The following is a 15145-nucleotide window of genomic DNA, read 5'->3' as shown; positions in this document are numbered from 1 at the left end:
CAGAGTCTTCTCCAAGTAAAATAGTCTGTGATGAGAAAAGGAATCTTTTAAAGAAGGAAGACAACGTAACGCTCAAGTCGAGATGATTCTGTGAAAGCTCCTCATGAGCATGAAGAAAAGAAAGTGCAGCGCTCATGGGGAAGATGGCAAAACCCCGTGAACTCAGCTTTTAATCAGACCCGAAGGAAAAATACTGGTCTTTTGGAGGAAAAAAGTCATCCTCACAGAGAGAGCGCCTCTCGAGTGTTTCACTTTTTATGAAGTACATCTGGGCCCCCAAACGGTTCTGGTTCCCCAAGATGTGAGGTGACAACTTCCCCATTCGTGGGGCTGAGCTTATGCTGGTTGTAGTGAGGGTGTGGTAGTCAGGGTCCTCCAGAGAGACAGCCAACAGGACAGACAGATGGACAGACGAGCACAAGGGGAGGTTTTTTTTTTATAGGAAGTGGCCCGTGGGGTTACAGAGGCCAAGAAGCGGCCCCCCATCAGCCGTCTGCAAGCTGGGGACCAGGACAGCCGGTGGTGGGACTTGGTCCAAGTGCAATTTCCGAGAACCAGGGGCCCCGACATCTGAGGGCAGGAGATGGATGTCCCAGCTCAAGAAGAGAGAGCGTTGTCCCTTCCTACACTCGTGTGTTCTATTCAGGACCTCAAAGGACTGGATGAAGCCGCCCACACTGGGGAGGGTGGTCTTACTCAGTTACTACCTCAAATGCTGATCTCTTCCAGACACACCCACCCAGACGCCCCCAGAAATACCGTTTCCCCAGCTCTCCCAGCATCCCTCAGCCCCGTCCGGGTGACACATGAAATCGGACTCCCCAGGTGACAGTAGGTACATGCCTGTTGTCTCAGAGTGTTTTTTATGGTCATTGCTCTCTTTATTAACATCTTTATTGGAGTATCATTGCTTTACAATGGTGTGTTAGTTTCTGCTTTATAACAAAGTGAATCAGCTATACATATACATATATCCCCATATCCCCTCCCTCTTGCGTCTCCCTCCCACCCTCCCTATCCCACCCCTCTAGGTGGTCACAAAGCACCGAGCTGGTCTCCCTGTGCTATGCGGCTGCTTCCCACTAGCTATCCATTTTACATTTGGTAGTGTATATATGTCCATGCCACTCTCTCACTTCGTCCCAGCTTACCCTTCCCCTTCCCCATATCCTCAAGTCCATTCTCTACTAGGTCTGTGTCTTTATTCCCGTCTTACCCCTAGGTTCTTCATGACATTTTTTTTTTCTCTTAGATTCCGTATATGGTTTCAGCCTGGGTGATAAGTTGTAAGGTCCTTCATTATAACAGAATTGTGGACACATGGCTGTGAATGGGAGAATCTGGGGTTTTCCAGGAAGCCTGGGGAGCCAACACAAACATATTCTTGATTTCAAGTAAACACAGAATTGAACGTCCTGGGGGAAATCGTTGTGGTTTTCCAGGCCTTGTCTTGTTCAAACGCCTAGTATTGTCAGAGCAGGTCTCTGGGCCCAGATGTCACCCTGGTTCTCAGCCCTGACTGTGTCTTCTCTCAGGAACAAGGAGGTGAGAACCGAGCCGCACTGGATTCTAGAGCCTGTTCCTGACCTCCACGTGCTTAGGAAGAGCTGGACCTTAAAATGCAAGTCAAAACCACCCTGAGAGATAACCTCACATCTGTCAGAACGGCCATCGTCAAAAAGAACACAAATAACACATGTTGGCGAGGGTGTGGACAAAAGGGAACCCTCGTGCACTGTTGGTGTAAATTGGTGCAGACACTATGGAGAACAGTGTGGAGGTTCCTTTAAAAACTTAAAATAGAACTACCATATAATCCAGCAATCTCACTCCTGGGTATACATCCAAAAAAAAATGAAAATACTAATTAGAAAAGATGTTTACAGCAGCATTATTTACAATTGCCATGATATGGAAGCAACCTAAGTGTCCATCGTCAGATGAATGGATAAAGAAGATGTGGTACATATATATACAATGGAATACTTCTGAGCCATATAAACAAATGACGTTTTGTCATTTGTAGCAACATGGGTGGGCTAGGAGGGCATTATGCTAAGTGAAATAAATCAGATAGAGAAAGACAAATACCGTACGATGTCACTTATATGTGGAATCTAAAAACAAACTAGTGAATATAACAAAAAAGCAGACTCACAGATGTAGACAGCAAACTAGTGGTTACCAGCGGGGAGAGGGAAGGGGGAAGGGGCAACATACGGAGAGGGGAGTAAGAGGTACAGGCTATTAGGTATAAAATAAACTGCAAGGATAGACTGTACAGCACAGGGAATACAGCCTATATTTTATAATAACTATAAATGGAGTGTAACCTTTAAAAATTGTGAATCACTATATTGTACACCAGTAACGTGTCACATTGTACATCAGTTATACTTGAATAAAAAAAAAAAAGGATTGGACCTCAGAGCCCATGTCTGGATGCGTCCTGTGGGCCTGGCCCCTCAGCAGACTTGACCTGTGTGTGGATCACCCCGTAACTCACCCTGGCTGTGGCTTCCCTGAGTGGGTCGTGGCCCAAGTCGCTTGCTGAACTGGTCGTGGCCGTCACCTTGACCTTGACCTGGCCTCACACACCCACTGTGGGAACCAACTCCTCCCTGGAGGCTAAATCATGAGGGCCTGAAAATAAAGCTATTTGAATTTTAGTTCAAACCCATGCAAGGCATGTGACCCTGCCAACGTTTTTTAACCTTTTTGGGCCTCAGTTTCCGAGTTTATAGGGTGAAGTGAGGGCCGGACGGGATGTTCTGTTTGGTTCTGAGCGTCCCCCGTGGGCTGGCCTTGGGCCTCTGTCCTCACCACGTGCAGCCCCCCGGAGCCCAGGGGCACGCGGTCTGTCTCCTGCTGTGCACAGGACAGGTGGTCCCTGCCAGCTGAACTCACTCCTGCACTTTCCACCCGCCTTTGTTTTATGACAGCCTCTAGTTTACAAGCACCTGGCTTGTTGTGTTGTTGGTGATCTTTAAGCCGTTAAGCACTTTCAGAATCCTCTTGGCAGGACCATCCTGTGCTCTGGTTCCTGTTTCCTGGATCCTATTCTGGGCCAGGCCGCTGGCGACCGTGTTGGAGTGGGTGAGGCTCTCTTCTCCTGGCGTGATCGTTCAGGACTGAAATCATAGCGTATCTGGGCTTAGACGAGGATCATCTAATTTAAGTCTCACTTTCCCAGTGGGGAAGCCAAGATCTGGGAGGGTGGAGAGAGTCTGCCCAAGGCACGCAGCTTCAGCAACAGATTAACAAACAGGAAAACCAGGCCCGGAGCCAGTGCCCTTGACAACAGCTCAGGGCCCTCTGGCCACGTCTTACCTCCTCTGCCCTTGCTGTGATTATTTAATGACAGGGTAGAGATTAACTTCCCATTAATTGAGGGCCATAGCTGTACACAGGAACCCGTAAATAGCGTCTACAGGATAAAGGCCATGCTTTCTCATTTAGTAAAAATATATTGTTGAGCTTGTACGATGGGCCAGGCACGATCTGGTCAAAGTGAGAGTCCAGATGTAAACCAGCTCCTGTCTCTGCACCAGTCCTTGGCCGTTGGGGACAGTTGGTTTAGAAGAAAGGCCTACAGGGTACGGTTCTAACAGTCAGGAGGCAGTTCTCGGAGTTTTAAAACACAGCCGTGAATATTGCATTAAGGATCGCATTGTAATCCTGAACGTTGCCAAGATGTAGACATCTGTGGTTGCCTTGACAACTATAAGCGGCTTCAACGTCAGCCTTTCCTCTCCCACATGGGTTTTCGTAGCCTCTTTGGGTCTCTCCTCTGCTAAGACAATTTTTATCCTCTGTCTGGTCCAGATGAACCTCACGAGCTGGGAGACATCTGACCCCGGGTGAGCTGGGCTGCACGTCACCCATGGCCCTGGGGGCTCCCGGCACCCTCATCTCGGTGAGGAGTGCGTCGGAGGTGACACGGAAGAGAATGCGCACATGATACCTGCAAGGTACAAGGCCGAGAGCTGGGGCCAGGTTTCCTAGGATTAGTTTTGATTTACAAAAGATGGAAAAACTTCGGGCTCCATTACAGAGACGCTGAGAAATGCTCCAGGCCACCCGGTTGCTTTGATGTTGGGACGAGCACACTGGTCGGGTCACCACACAGTTTCTTGCTCACAGTGAAGGAGGCACGTTAACTAGTTTGGTGTATTCAGTAGGAAGCTCTTCTTTGTTGAGAGTGTTTTTTGAGTGGGTTTGTAGCTGAGCCCCTGTATTTTCGTGGCCAGCAGAGCACCCGGTGCTCAGAGCCCTGCCGGTGAGATGGGCGAGCCAGACCGGCGCCCGCGTCAGTGCGCATGCGCGGGTACCAGTCGTAGCGAGGGCCCTGGGGAGGACGTAACGGAGGAACCCCACTCAGACTGGGCTCAGAAAAGGCGCCTGAAAAATGGGTGCTCGAGATGAGGTTTGAACAGGGGTTACCTGAGCAGAAAGAGGGAGGCCGTGCAACCAACCTGGAGCCTTCCAGCCAGGACCCTGTGGGCGGGGCTCAGACGTCAAGGTGCTGGTCTTTAGATTAAGACATAAGGGCTCTGAGGGGCGTGGGGTGACTGCTCCGATTTGCTTTTTGAGACATTTATTTGGTCGTGGTCTGGAGAGTACGCGTCAGAGGAGCCAGGATGGGCGCGGAGAGAGGCTGTCGCCGTTCAGCAGGAGCCGGTCCCAACTTGGCCTGGGGCGATGGCCCTGGAGGGGGTCCGAGGTGGCGGGACTGAGGGTGTCCAGGAGGAAGACTGTGCAGGCTCAGAAGGGCCTGGGGGAGGCGCCCGTGCTCCCTGCCTCGTGCTGCTCGTGGGGTGGGGACCGCTGGACACGGAGACGGGGCAGCAGGAGGGGGCCCGAGTTCAGTCTTCGCCTTGCTGAGTGTAAGGTTCCATCTACGCTTCCGATGGGGGAGGGAGGGCAGCTGGACACACACTCTGGGCGCCCCCCACCCGGGGAGACACCTGCTTCCAGGTGGAGCCTCCGAAGGGTAAGGGGACGGGGCCCAGTTGGGAAGAGAAGGGGCCGTGAGCAGTGCCCTGGGGCAGCTTTGACATCTCACGGTGGGATCGCATGTCTTGGGAGGGAGGTGGCCGTAGGGGTCAGACGGTGGCCGGAGGTTGAGGAACCTGAGAGCAGACACGTCCCTTGGAGGTGGTGACACGGGGTCGTGGGTGACAGAGCTATTTTGGTGAGTGATGTGATGGGAACAGAAGGTGGATTGGAGGAGGCCAAAGGACGAATGGAAAGGGGATAAACGGGGAATGCGAGCATGTGCAGGTTGGGAGCCAGGCCAGGAGGGCGAGGCTGCAGCTGGAGCGCGTGTGGGGCTGGGGGCCCTGTTCCCACGGCTGGAGGACGCTGGAAGGACGTTCGGGTAGTGACGCGGCTGCGGGGCGACAGCGTGGACACCCTGAGCAGACAGGAGGGTGAGACCAGGCGCCCCCCGGGCCTCGGCCGACACCCTGGGTATGAGGCAGGGGTGTCTCCTGGGGTTCCTACTCACAGCACCCTGGCTGTGTGTGTGCATGGGCAGGGGTCACCTTCGTTTCTGAAAGGTTTTTTCCTTCTTTTGGCTGAATACCGTCCTTTGCATTGTTTCCGTGAAAACTCCTTCCTAGCCTCATTCCTCCGCAGAAAATGTCTTGTTCCTCTTTTTGCTTTTAAGCTTTCCTCTTAATCACTGACTTTAAGCGCTTGGATATCGATATGACTTGCATAGTTTCATCCATGTTTCTTGAAGTTGATGTTTGTTGAGCTTCTTGTGTCTGTGGGTTTGTAGTTTTAGCAGTTTTAGGAATATTTTGCAAGTTATTTCTTCAAATATTCTGTCCAGCCCAATCCCTTGGGGACCCGAAGTCCATGTGTGTAATTACCTGCCTCAAGATGTCCTGCAGCTCTCTGAGACTCTTTTTATTTTTTCCCATCTTTTTTCTCTGTGTATTTTATCTTGTATATGTTCTATTGTTGCATCCTCAGTATTCAGCGATATTTGTTTCTGAAGTAATGTGCCGTCAATCCCATCAGTACCTGAAAAACCTCAGACGTGGAACTTTCTAAAAGTTTCACTTGGATCTTCTCAATACCGTCTGTGTTTTTATTTAGCATGTTCAATGCATTCCCTCCTTCTTGAGCTTATAGAGATGTGAGAGCAGCCTTACCTTAGGGTAATTTGATGTGTTGCTTAGTCTGTGCCCTGTTGAGCACCTCTTCACATGTCCCGTGAACTGTGAGCTTTTCCTTTCTGGCTGATGGGCTCACAAAGTGTTCCTGACCCTCTATGAGCTCTGGGGATTATTCCGCACGAGAGGGATGGGGTCCACAGCACAGGGGGGCGTATTGGCCTTAGGAGCGGAGGAGAGAAATGGAGTGTGGTTAAAAATGTTTATTAAGTTCTTAATTTCTATAGTTGGATTTTTCAGTTCTAGAATTTTCGTTTTATTCTTTTTAAACAATAAATTCTAAGAGAAAAGTCTAGATGACTTTGAGCATGGCGATGACTTTTTAGGTACAACACCAAAGACACGATTCATGAAAGAAATAATTGATCAGTGGGACTTGGTGAAAATTAAAAATGTCTGCTCTGTGCAGAACACTGTCAAGACAATGAACAGACAAGTCACAGACTGGGAGCAGGATTTGCCAAAGACATATCTGATAAAGGACTCATTCAAAATATACAAAGGGCTATTAAAAATCAACAAAAGAAAATGAAAAACCTGATTAAAAACTGGGCAAAAGACTTGAACAGACACTTCACCAAAGAAGATACAAAGATGGCAAGTAGCATATGAGAGGATGCTCCGCATCACGTGTCATCAGGGAAGTGCAAATTAAAACAAGGAGATACCACTACACACCTATTAGAAGGGCCAAAATCCAGAGCACTGACACCATCAAATGCTGGTGAGGGTGCGGAGCAACGGGAACTCTCATCACTGCTGGCGGGGATGCAGAGGTGGGCATACAGCTACTTTGGAAGTCAGTCGGGCAGTTTCTCACAAAACTAAACATACTCTTACCCTGTGATCCAGCGATGGTGCTGGATGAGTTGGAAGACTCATGAAAACAAGTTTCACGAGTTAAAATTCATGTTCGCATAAACGTTTGCACAGGGAAGTTTATGGCAGCTTTATTCATAATTGTTAAGACTTGGAAGCAACCAAGATGTCCTTCAGTAGGTGAGTGGATAAAATAAACTGTGGTGTATCCAGACAATGGAATATTGTTCAGCACTGAGAAGAAGTAAACCTTCAAGCCATGAAAAGTCATGGAGGAACCTCAAATGCATATCACTGAGTGAAAGAAGCCAACCTGAAAAGTCCACAAACTGTGTGACATTCTGGAAAAGGCAAAACTATAGAGATAGTATAAAGATCAGTGGTTGCCAGGGGTTGGGGGGAGGGATGAATAGAGCACAGAAGATTTTTAGTCGATGAATCTCCTCTATATGTTACTGTAATGTGAATAAATGTCATACAGTTGCCAAAACCCATAGAAAGTACACCAAGAGGGACCCCGAATGTAAGAGGACTTGGAGTGACAATTGTGACAAAGGCACCCCTGTTGTGGAGTGTTGGTCATGGGGGCGGGTGTTTATGTGGGGGACCAGAGTAGATGGAAACCACCATACTTTCCACTCCATTTTGCTGTGAACCTAAAACGGCTCTAAAAAAGTCTGTTTTAAAAAAAAAAAAGAGTAGGGCTTCCCTGGTGGCGCAGTGGTTAAGAATCCGCCTGCCAATGCAGGGGACACGGGTTCGAGCCCTGGTCCGGGAAGTTCCCACATGCTGCGGAGCAATGAAGCCCATGCGCCACAACTACTGAGCCTGCGTCTAGAGCTGGCGAGCCACAGCAGCAGAAACCCGGGTGCCTAGAACCCGTGCTCCGCAGCAAGAGAAGCCACTGCGATGAGAAGCCCGCGCACCACAACGAAGAGTAGCCCCCGCTCGCCACAGCTAGAGAAAGCCCGTGCGCAGCAACGAAGACCCACCACAGCCAAAAAGAAATAAATAAAAGAAATAAATTAATTAAAAAAAAAAGAGTAAAGGATAAATTACCAAAAAAATATATGTTATTAAAAAAATAAACTCCAGTTCTCTGATGAAATTCTCCATTCTGTAGTCTTTTTTCTTGACCACAGGTATTTTAAAAAGGGGGTGGTTTCATCTCTCTGAACAAGGTCACACTCGTACGACGAACATTTTCAGAAAGTTCTCATCTAGACATGTGCTTTTCTTGAGGTTTAAACCATTCTCCCGTATAATCCAGATATGGAACACACAGACACACATGTCTAGGAAGAAAGACATTCTGAAGAGAGAGAGAAGGACAAAGCACGTTTCTCCAAGTGTACCTCCTTTGTGGTACTCACATTTCCGGGGCTTGAAAGGGAGGGCCAGTGATGGGGCTGATGGCCTAATGGAGTTGTCCGGGTCTACGGTTCTCGTTTCTCATATGCAGGGTTTGCTTACCATTCGAGGTGCTGCTTCATTGCCTAAAATGTGGGATTGTTTGAGAGGGCTGAGAAAATTCTGGTTGCCCTTTGGAGCAGCTGAGAACATGGACAGGAAGCCAGACAGGAAGCTGGTGTTTAAAATCCTGCTCTGTGGTTTCTCTTGGGTGAGTTATTTACTGAGCTCCTCTAGGACGTGCCTGCCTCAGTGGGGCAGCTGCCTCACAGGATGGTTGTGCTCCAGGGGCAGGGTCTGGGGGGGGCAGGGTCCGGGGGGCAGGGTCCAGGGGGGACAGGGTCCAGGGGGGCAGGGTCCAGGGTGGGCAGGGTCCAGGGGGCAGGGTCGGGGGGCAGGGTCCGGGGGACAGGGTCCAGGGGGCAGGGTTGGGGGGACAGGCTTAAGCCCCCATACAGGCAGGCCAGCAGTCTGAAGGGAGTGAAATTCATGGGGGAGTTGTGATGGGCATTGCCCCCCTCCCCTGTGGGGCCTGTCAGGTGGCATCTGCTGGGAAGATGGCTGAGCAGGGCAGTGAGCTGGGCAGTGCATGTGTCCAGCTTAGAGGCTCAGGATGGGCCACTGCAGCAAGAATGTCAGGATCAGTTCTCTTTGGTGAGAAGTGAAACCCTCAACAACAGAGAGATGAGCAGTCGGGAGAAAGAGCTGGCGTATTTGGGGCTAAGGGGGCCCAGTTCTCCGGGCGCCCCTCCTGGCAGCCATCTGTTAGTGGGGGACCCACTGTGGACATGAGGAGATAAAGGCCAGCACACGTTCCAGACGGCCAGCAGTGCCGTTTCCACCGTCATTGACGCTCTGCTTCGTGTTCTCGCCAAAGCCTGGAAGCTTCTTTTTGACGGGCCTTCGATCTTTGCAACATGAAATAGTCACGAATATCCGGCCAGTTGGATAGACGTTTTCTAAACTGCGTTAGACCATTTCTTTTGGTGCTTTCTGAGACAGAATGTATGGAAGTTAACAAAATATCTTAGAATAATTTTACTTTTTTCAAGTATTCGAACAGATTTTTCTGCATTGAGCATCTATTTTGGCCCTGTGCTATAATTTCATGAAATCCTTAGGACTTAACTTTGCCCCGTAATCCATGTGACCCCGAGGTTTCCATGATTCAGAACGTTTCTGACGCCACGTTTTAGCTTTCAGTCTCCTTTTTTATGTCCTCTGACATTTCTCCTTGATATCATGTTTTTCCTCCATCTTATTGCAAATTTTAGCTAAATTTGTAGAAGTACAATCACTGAAGCTTTTCTTTGCATTAGTCAGGATTCTTTAGGTCACACGTGATGGAAACCCAATGCCAAGTGGCTTCAGTAAAAAAAAAAGGGAATCCCTGTGGTTGGGAAGCCGGGGAGGGTGGCTGTAACTCACACCTCTGACCACATCCTCCGGGTTTCCTCTCTTCGGCTCCTGTCTGCTTGCAGGTTCAGCCCACGTTCGGAACATAGATGGCAGTGTTTAGGGAGGACAGTGAATGGCTGGATGGAGAGGATGCAGGGATGCTCAGATGGTGAAGTAAACAGCTTTTACTCTGTGCCTTTGTGATATCTTGTTTTTTTTAATGAAGTATAGTTGATTTACAAGATTGTGTTAGTTTCAAGTGTACAGCAGAGTGACTCAGTTATGCATATATATCAATATATATTTCTTTTCCAGATTATTTTCCACTATCTCAATAGGTTATGACAAGATATTGAATATAGTTCCCCGTGCTGTACAGTAGGTCCTTGTGTGTTACCTATTTTATATACAGCAGTGTGTATATGTTAATCCCAAACTCCTAATTTATCCCTCCCCCCCTTTCCCCTTTGGTAACCATGAGTTTGTTTTCTGTCTTTGGGTCTGTTTCTGTTTTATATATGGATTCATTTGTACTATTTTTTTAGATTCCACATATAAGCGATATCATATGATATTTGTCTTTGTCTGACTTACTTCACTTAGTATGATAATCTCTAGGTACATCCACGTTGCTGCAAATGGCATGATTTTATTCTTTTTAATGGCTGAGTAGTATTCCATCATATGTATGTACCACGTCCTCTCTATCCATCCATCTGTCGACGGGCACTGGGGTTGCTTCCGTGTCTTGTGTGCCTTTGTGGTATTTATCTCGTTCATCCATTGACCTGTGCTGCTGGTCCTTGGCTACGTTCCTGATAAGCCAGATGTGGGGACAGGGAGTTTTTTGGACTCCCAGGCACTTCCTATATATTATTCTCACTAATTTTTGCAGCAGACTTAAAAGCCGGTTGTTCTCACACACATTGTGCCAGCGGGGAAACAGCCCCACTGCAGCTGAGCCTGGGACATGGCTGCAGTCAGCTCTGGCCTCTGAGGCGGGGCATCCCGACTCGGCCCGCCTCTCGGCGATAGGCTCCCTGTGACAGCCCTGATCAATCATGCCAGTCGTGTGTTATTTATACTTGGACACATGCTGCACCCTGCAGTCATCTGGGCGGGTTAGATGCCGCGCACGCCGGTGGTAATAACTATAAATAAGACGTAACTTGCCGACTAGGCATGGGTCCTCTTTTAGGTAGAAGTTCTGGCTACATTAACCCCAGGATGAAACCAAGTCAGAGCTTGAGTCATCTCTGAAATAAATTTTAAAAAACCCAACCAAACACACACACACGCACCCCAGAGGCCACCTTCCCTCCATCCACGGCTAACAGCACTCTCGGGATTTGGTGTCAAAACAGTGAAAATGCTTATTGCAATCAAGTCTGTGTTAGAGACTCATCTGCGAGCGTCCGTTTAGGTACCAGGGAAACTTTAGCCCCAAAGCATTAAAGATACGTCTGTGAATTTATGTTCGGGGTGCAGCGGGGTCTGGGGAGGGCGGGCGGGGGATGTCAGGGCCCTGCCCTCTTTTTCTCCGTCGGTAGCTGCTTCCTCAGTTTCCTGGGCGTGAGAAATGCACTTTGCGAGTCGGGAAGGATGCTTTTCACTTTTCGATTTTTCCGCCTCGAATGAAACTTTTTCCCTCCTAAGAGCAGGCTGATGATTTATGATGCAGGTATCAGCGAGGGGCCAGGCTTCCCAAGGGTCTATAAATAGCATCTCCTCAGCCATAAATGGGAGGGAGGCTGGACGTTTGGAGGGAGACGTGCTTTGCTTCCCTCGGCCGGAGCCTGCAGCCCGGTGAGCCCGTGAGGCAGACGCTGTCTCCTCTTCGCCACCTTCCTTTCTCTCTGGGTGAGTTTCCTCCGCTTCTTTCCTTTTCTGATGTGAGGCTTTGGAGGAAGGAAGGATAGCGTGCAGAAGCTGGCTGCACTCAGATTTCCTAAGCAGAGGGTGTCAGGGTGAAGCCATGGGAACCAACGAACTCCGCTCCATGCAGAAAGCCAGCCAGTAATTAGAGCCCAGGTCTGGGTTTCTTTGACTGGATTCGAATACTTTCTGTGTTGTTAGGAGGTTCTGAGCCCCTTCCCAGCCCTCGCACTTTAGCCCTGGTTTTTGCAGCATCTCCTTTTGGTCCCTGAGTTGGTTGATGGATGTCTGCAATTTTCACGAGTCACAGAAATGAGAGCCTCTGTCAGGAGAGGGCAGGTTTGAAATGGTGTGAAATAAAATTGGATATTTTCTTAAGAGAAACAGAAAGAAAGCAGGGCTATTCAGCTCAGACCTACTGTAGCATCTAGGGGAGGGGACAAAAACAGTACTTCTTGTCACTGTTTCTAAGTTCTCCCCTCACAGTGATGCTTTTCTCCTTTGTGCTTTTTCACGCGTTATGATCCTGCAGGATTTTCAGGCTTGGTTTCCCTAAGAGAGCCTGAGCTTCCTCTGGTCATGCTCTTGAAACGCTGCCCCAGAAAAATGCAGTGGAGTTGGATGCCTGCACCCAGGAGGCCCGGGAGGGGCAGTGAGGCAGGAACGTGGGGTCTCAGTGCTTGGAAATGCTTAGCTCTCTCCACCTCCTGGTCTCAAGGTCCTTCCTCACTGAGCAGAAGTAAGACAGGCGTCGAAGAGCACACGCAGCAAAGATCATTTAGAGTAGCTATTTACTGGACTAAGTCTGGGTTCTATGTGCAGCGAATTCGCATGACGCTAACTCTGAATTAGGGACCTTCACCCATGTGCCTGTGCGTCATGAAAACAAGGGTAAAGTTTATGGGATGAAATATTTGTGTCACCGTTGATTTGTTTTTAATTCTCGCCATTTATGAAAAATGTGGTAAGTCGCTGGGTTGCTGGAAAGCTTCTGTCCGGGAAGCAGCGCATTATCTTGTCTCTCCATCTAATTCGATCCTGCTTAAGCGTTGGGCCCGGGTGGGTCAGGCTCCCTGGAAGAACCCTGGAGCTTCAGGGAGAGAGGTAGCTGAGCGACCTGCTAAGACGTTCAGTCCTGGGGCTGAGAGGCTCTTTGGGGGACACTTGGGAAGCTGGCTGACAGACGTTAGACGTCAGACCACGTCGGATGGTGAGATTTTGAGAGTTATGCTGTGCTCAGTTATATTTACTTTTGGAGCTGAGTAGTTTGGAAAAACCTTGGGGAAAGTAGTCCTCGCTGTGAATGGAACCCGTCTTGGGAACTGAGGGCATAGTTCCTCGGGGCTGTGGACCAACTGTACCCTTTCTGTTTCTCCAGAAGAGCTTTACCTTGGTGTGTTCATGGACTTCAACAACTTTAGCTGCACAAACAACAATTTCTTTTATGAAATGGAAGTAAATGTGTTTTCATTGAAACGTTTTCACAGATTAAAACCCTTCTTGGTGACACGAGAGATCGGTTCCAAATAGTCCTCTCAGGAAGGGATTAGGATGGAGCCTGTCACGGACGCACGGGCCCCAGTGCTTGACAGGCTCGCGTTTCATTTCAGTGTCATGATTCCCAAAGGTGTCAGGAGCGATGGTGGGTGGGAAGCAGGCCGGTGCCGAGTCAGACGCCGGGATGGAAATTTGGCTTCGTCACCGGGAACCAGTGACCTGAGGGTTAGTTTCATCACCTGAAGCGGTTTCCTCATAGGAAAGGCCGAGATTCGAACCAGGACAGAATAAGGTGACGCATCTCAAGTTGTGTAAAGTCACTCACGATCGCTGAAAACACCAGAACCTGTGTGTTTCATCAAGGTCGACTCTGCTTCTGTGGTATTTGAGGGCGGTCAGTGGGCGGAGCAGTGTTGCCTCCGGTGGTTTTAAACTTGGCCACAGATCCGGGCGCCGCTGGCGCTTGAAGGAATGTTCCTGCCTCCTCCTCTGGCCCCCTGTTCTCAGCAAAACAAACCGAGCCCCGAGAGCTGGGTGGGCGGCAGGGTGAGCGCTGGAATCCCGCCCCCGACGCCCCCTCCATGCGGGACTCACCCCCCAGAACTGTGCTGGGGGCCGCTGTCTTCTCTGTGTTTTGAGGCGTCAGCTGGGGGTCGTTTCCCTAAAGAGGAGAAAGTGGAGGGAGCTCTGTGCACACCGCCCGCCACGTCCTCCTCTCGGTGGGGTCCCCCTAGCACAGCTGGCCACGCCCCTCACGGCCCCAGGCTGAGGGGGGTCGGAGCCCATGCTGAGCCTGCAGGGAACTCGCTTCCACGAGGCGTCCTCCCCCCTGTCTGCAGGTCCCCAGTGGGGACAGGGACACCTGGGCAGGTTCTGGAATTTTTTTTTTAATTTTTATTTATTTATTTTTGGTTGCGTTGGGTCTTCCTTGCTGCACACGGGCTTTCTCTAGTTGTGGCGAGCGGGGGCTACTCTTCGTTGTGGTGTGTGGGCATCTCATTGTGGTGGCTTCTCTTGTTGCGGAACACGGGCTCTAGGCGCACAGGCTTCAGTAGTTGTGGCACGCAGGCTCAGTAGTTGTGGCTCACGGGCTTAGTTGCTCTGCGGCATGTGGGATCTTCCCGGACCAGGGCTCGAACCCGTGTCCCCTGCATTGGCAGGCGGACTTTTAACCACTGTGCCACCAGGGAAGTCCCCAGGTTCTGGAATTTGAGGTCCACTGAGCAGAGCCCAAATGGGTGGCCTGGCGTGGGCTTGGGCTGTGTGGTGGCCCTTCCTGTGCACCTGGGCTGGGCTTAAGGCTCATACAGTCAGTGAGTGCGGGCAGGGGGCCCCATGCACAGAAGGTGGGAGTTTGCTGCCTTCCCCGGAGCAGGCGTCCCTAAGATGTCTCTGTCCTTGAAATGCAATGGCCCCCCGGTCCAGGCTTGGCCGGCGCGGGGCAGGGCAGGTGCTCCAAGTGCGGGTGGGTCAGCATCATGTCCACTCAGTTAGCAGAGAATCACGTGGGCTTAGCCCTGGGTACCGCCGTGGTCCCATGGTGTCCTGGGGGTCGTACCTCCAGCAAGTCCACGGTCAGAGCGAGAGCACGGGAATCACGTGCGCTGGACTCCGGCCCTGCCCCTGATCGCCGCAAAGCGCCTGCTCCCGGCAGGAGGCGTGAGGACTCAGCGGCCACACTGGCGTCACGTCAGCCCAGGACACGCCGGGTGCTGACTGCACTCGGAGCCCGCAGGTCGCTGGCTCTGAGCAGGAGCAGGGTCCCACCAAGAGGGGGCTCTGAGGGTGCTAGCTGCCACACTCTACACATGTCGAGATAGCTTATCCTCTCCGGTCACCGAGGCCATTTTTGGATTCTTCCCTCTGCCAAGAAACACACCCGGATCTGCAGGGTGACTCCACACAGATGTAAGTAAATATTGCGACGGGACAGGACCACTGGTGCAACAGCAGGTGCAGGG

The 15145-nt window shown here is 50.4% G+C and overlaps 1 protein-coding gene across 1 annotated transcript; it reads right to left on the bottom strand.

Annotated features, from left to right (window-relative positions):
• Positions 1 to 3797: 3797 nt before the first annotated feature.
• LOC113628730 (basic proline-rich protein-like) lies at positions 3798 to 8697 on the bottom strand. Its single transcript, XM_027122542.1, has 2 exons — positions 8378 to 8697; positions 3798 to 6347 (listed from the first exon to the last, which is right to left on the bottom strand). Exon 2 carries the CDS (start codon positions 5531 to 5533, stop codon positions 4598 to 4600), a length of 936 nt encoding a protein of 311 aa, XP_026978343.1. The 5' UTR covers positions 5534 to 6347; positions 8378 to 8697; the 3' UTR covers positions 3798 to 4597.
• Positions 8698 to 15145: the final 6448 nt, after the last annotated feature.

Source organism: Aethalodelphis obliquidens, unplaced genomic scaffold (assembly GCF_003676395.1).
Source record: "Aethalodelphis obliquidens isolate GAN/ISIS:26980383/991018 unplaced genomic scaffold, ASM367639v1 scaffold25, whole genome shotgun sequence".
In the NCBI taxonomy this organism is placed as follows: Eukaryota; Metazoa; Chordata; class Mammalia; order Artiodactyla; family Delphinidae; genus Aethalodelphis; species Aethalodelphis obliquidens.
Note: the sequence above shows the minus strand (reverse complement) of the source record. Positions and strands in the feature narration are given on the sequence as shown.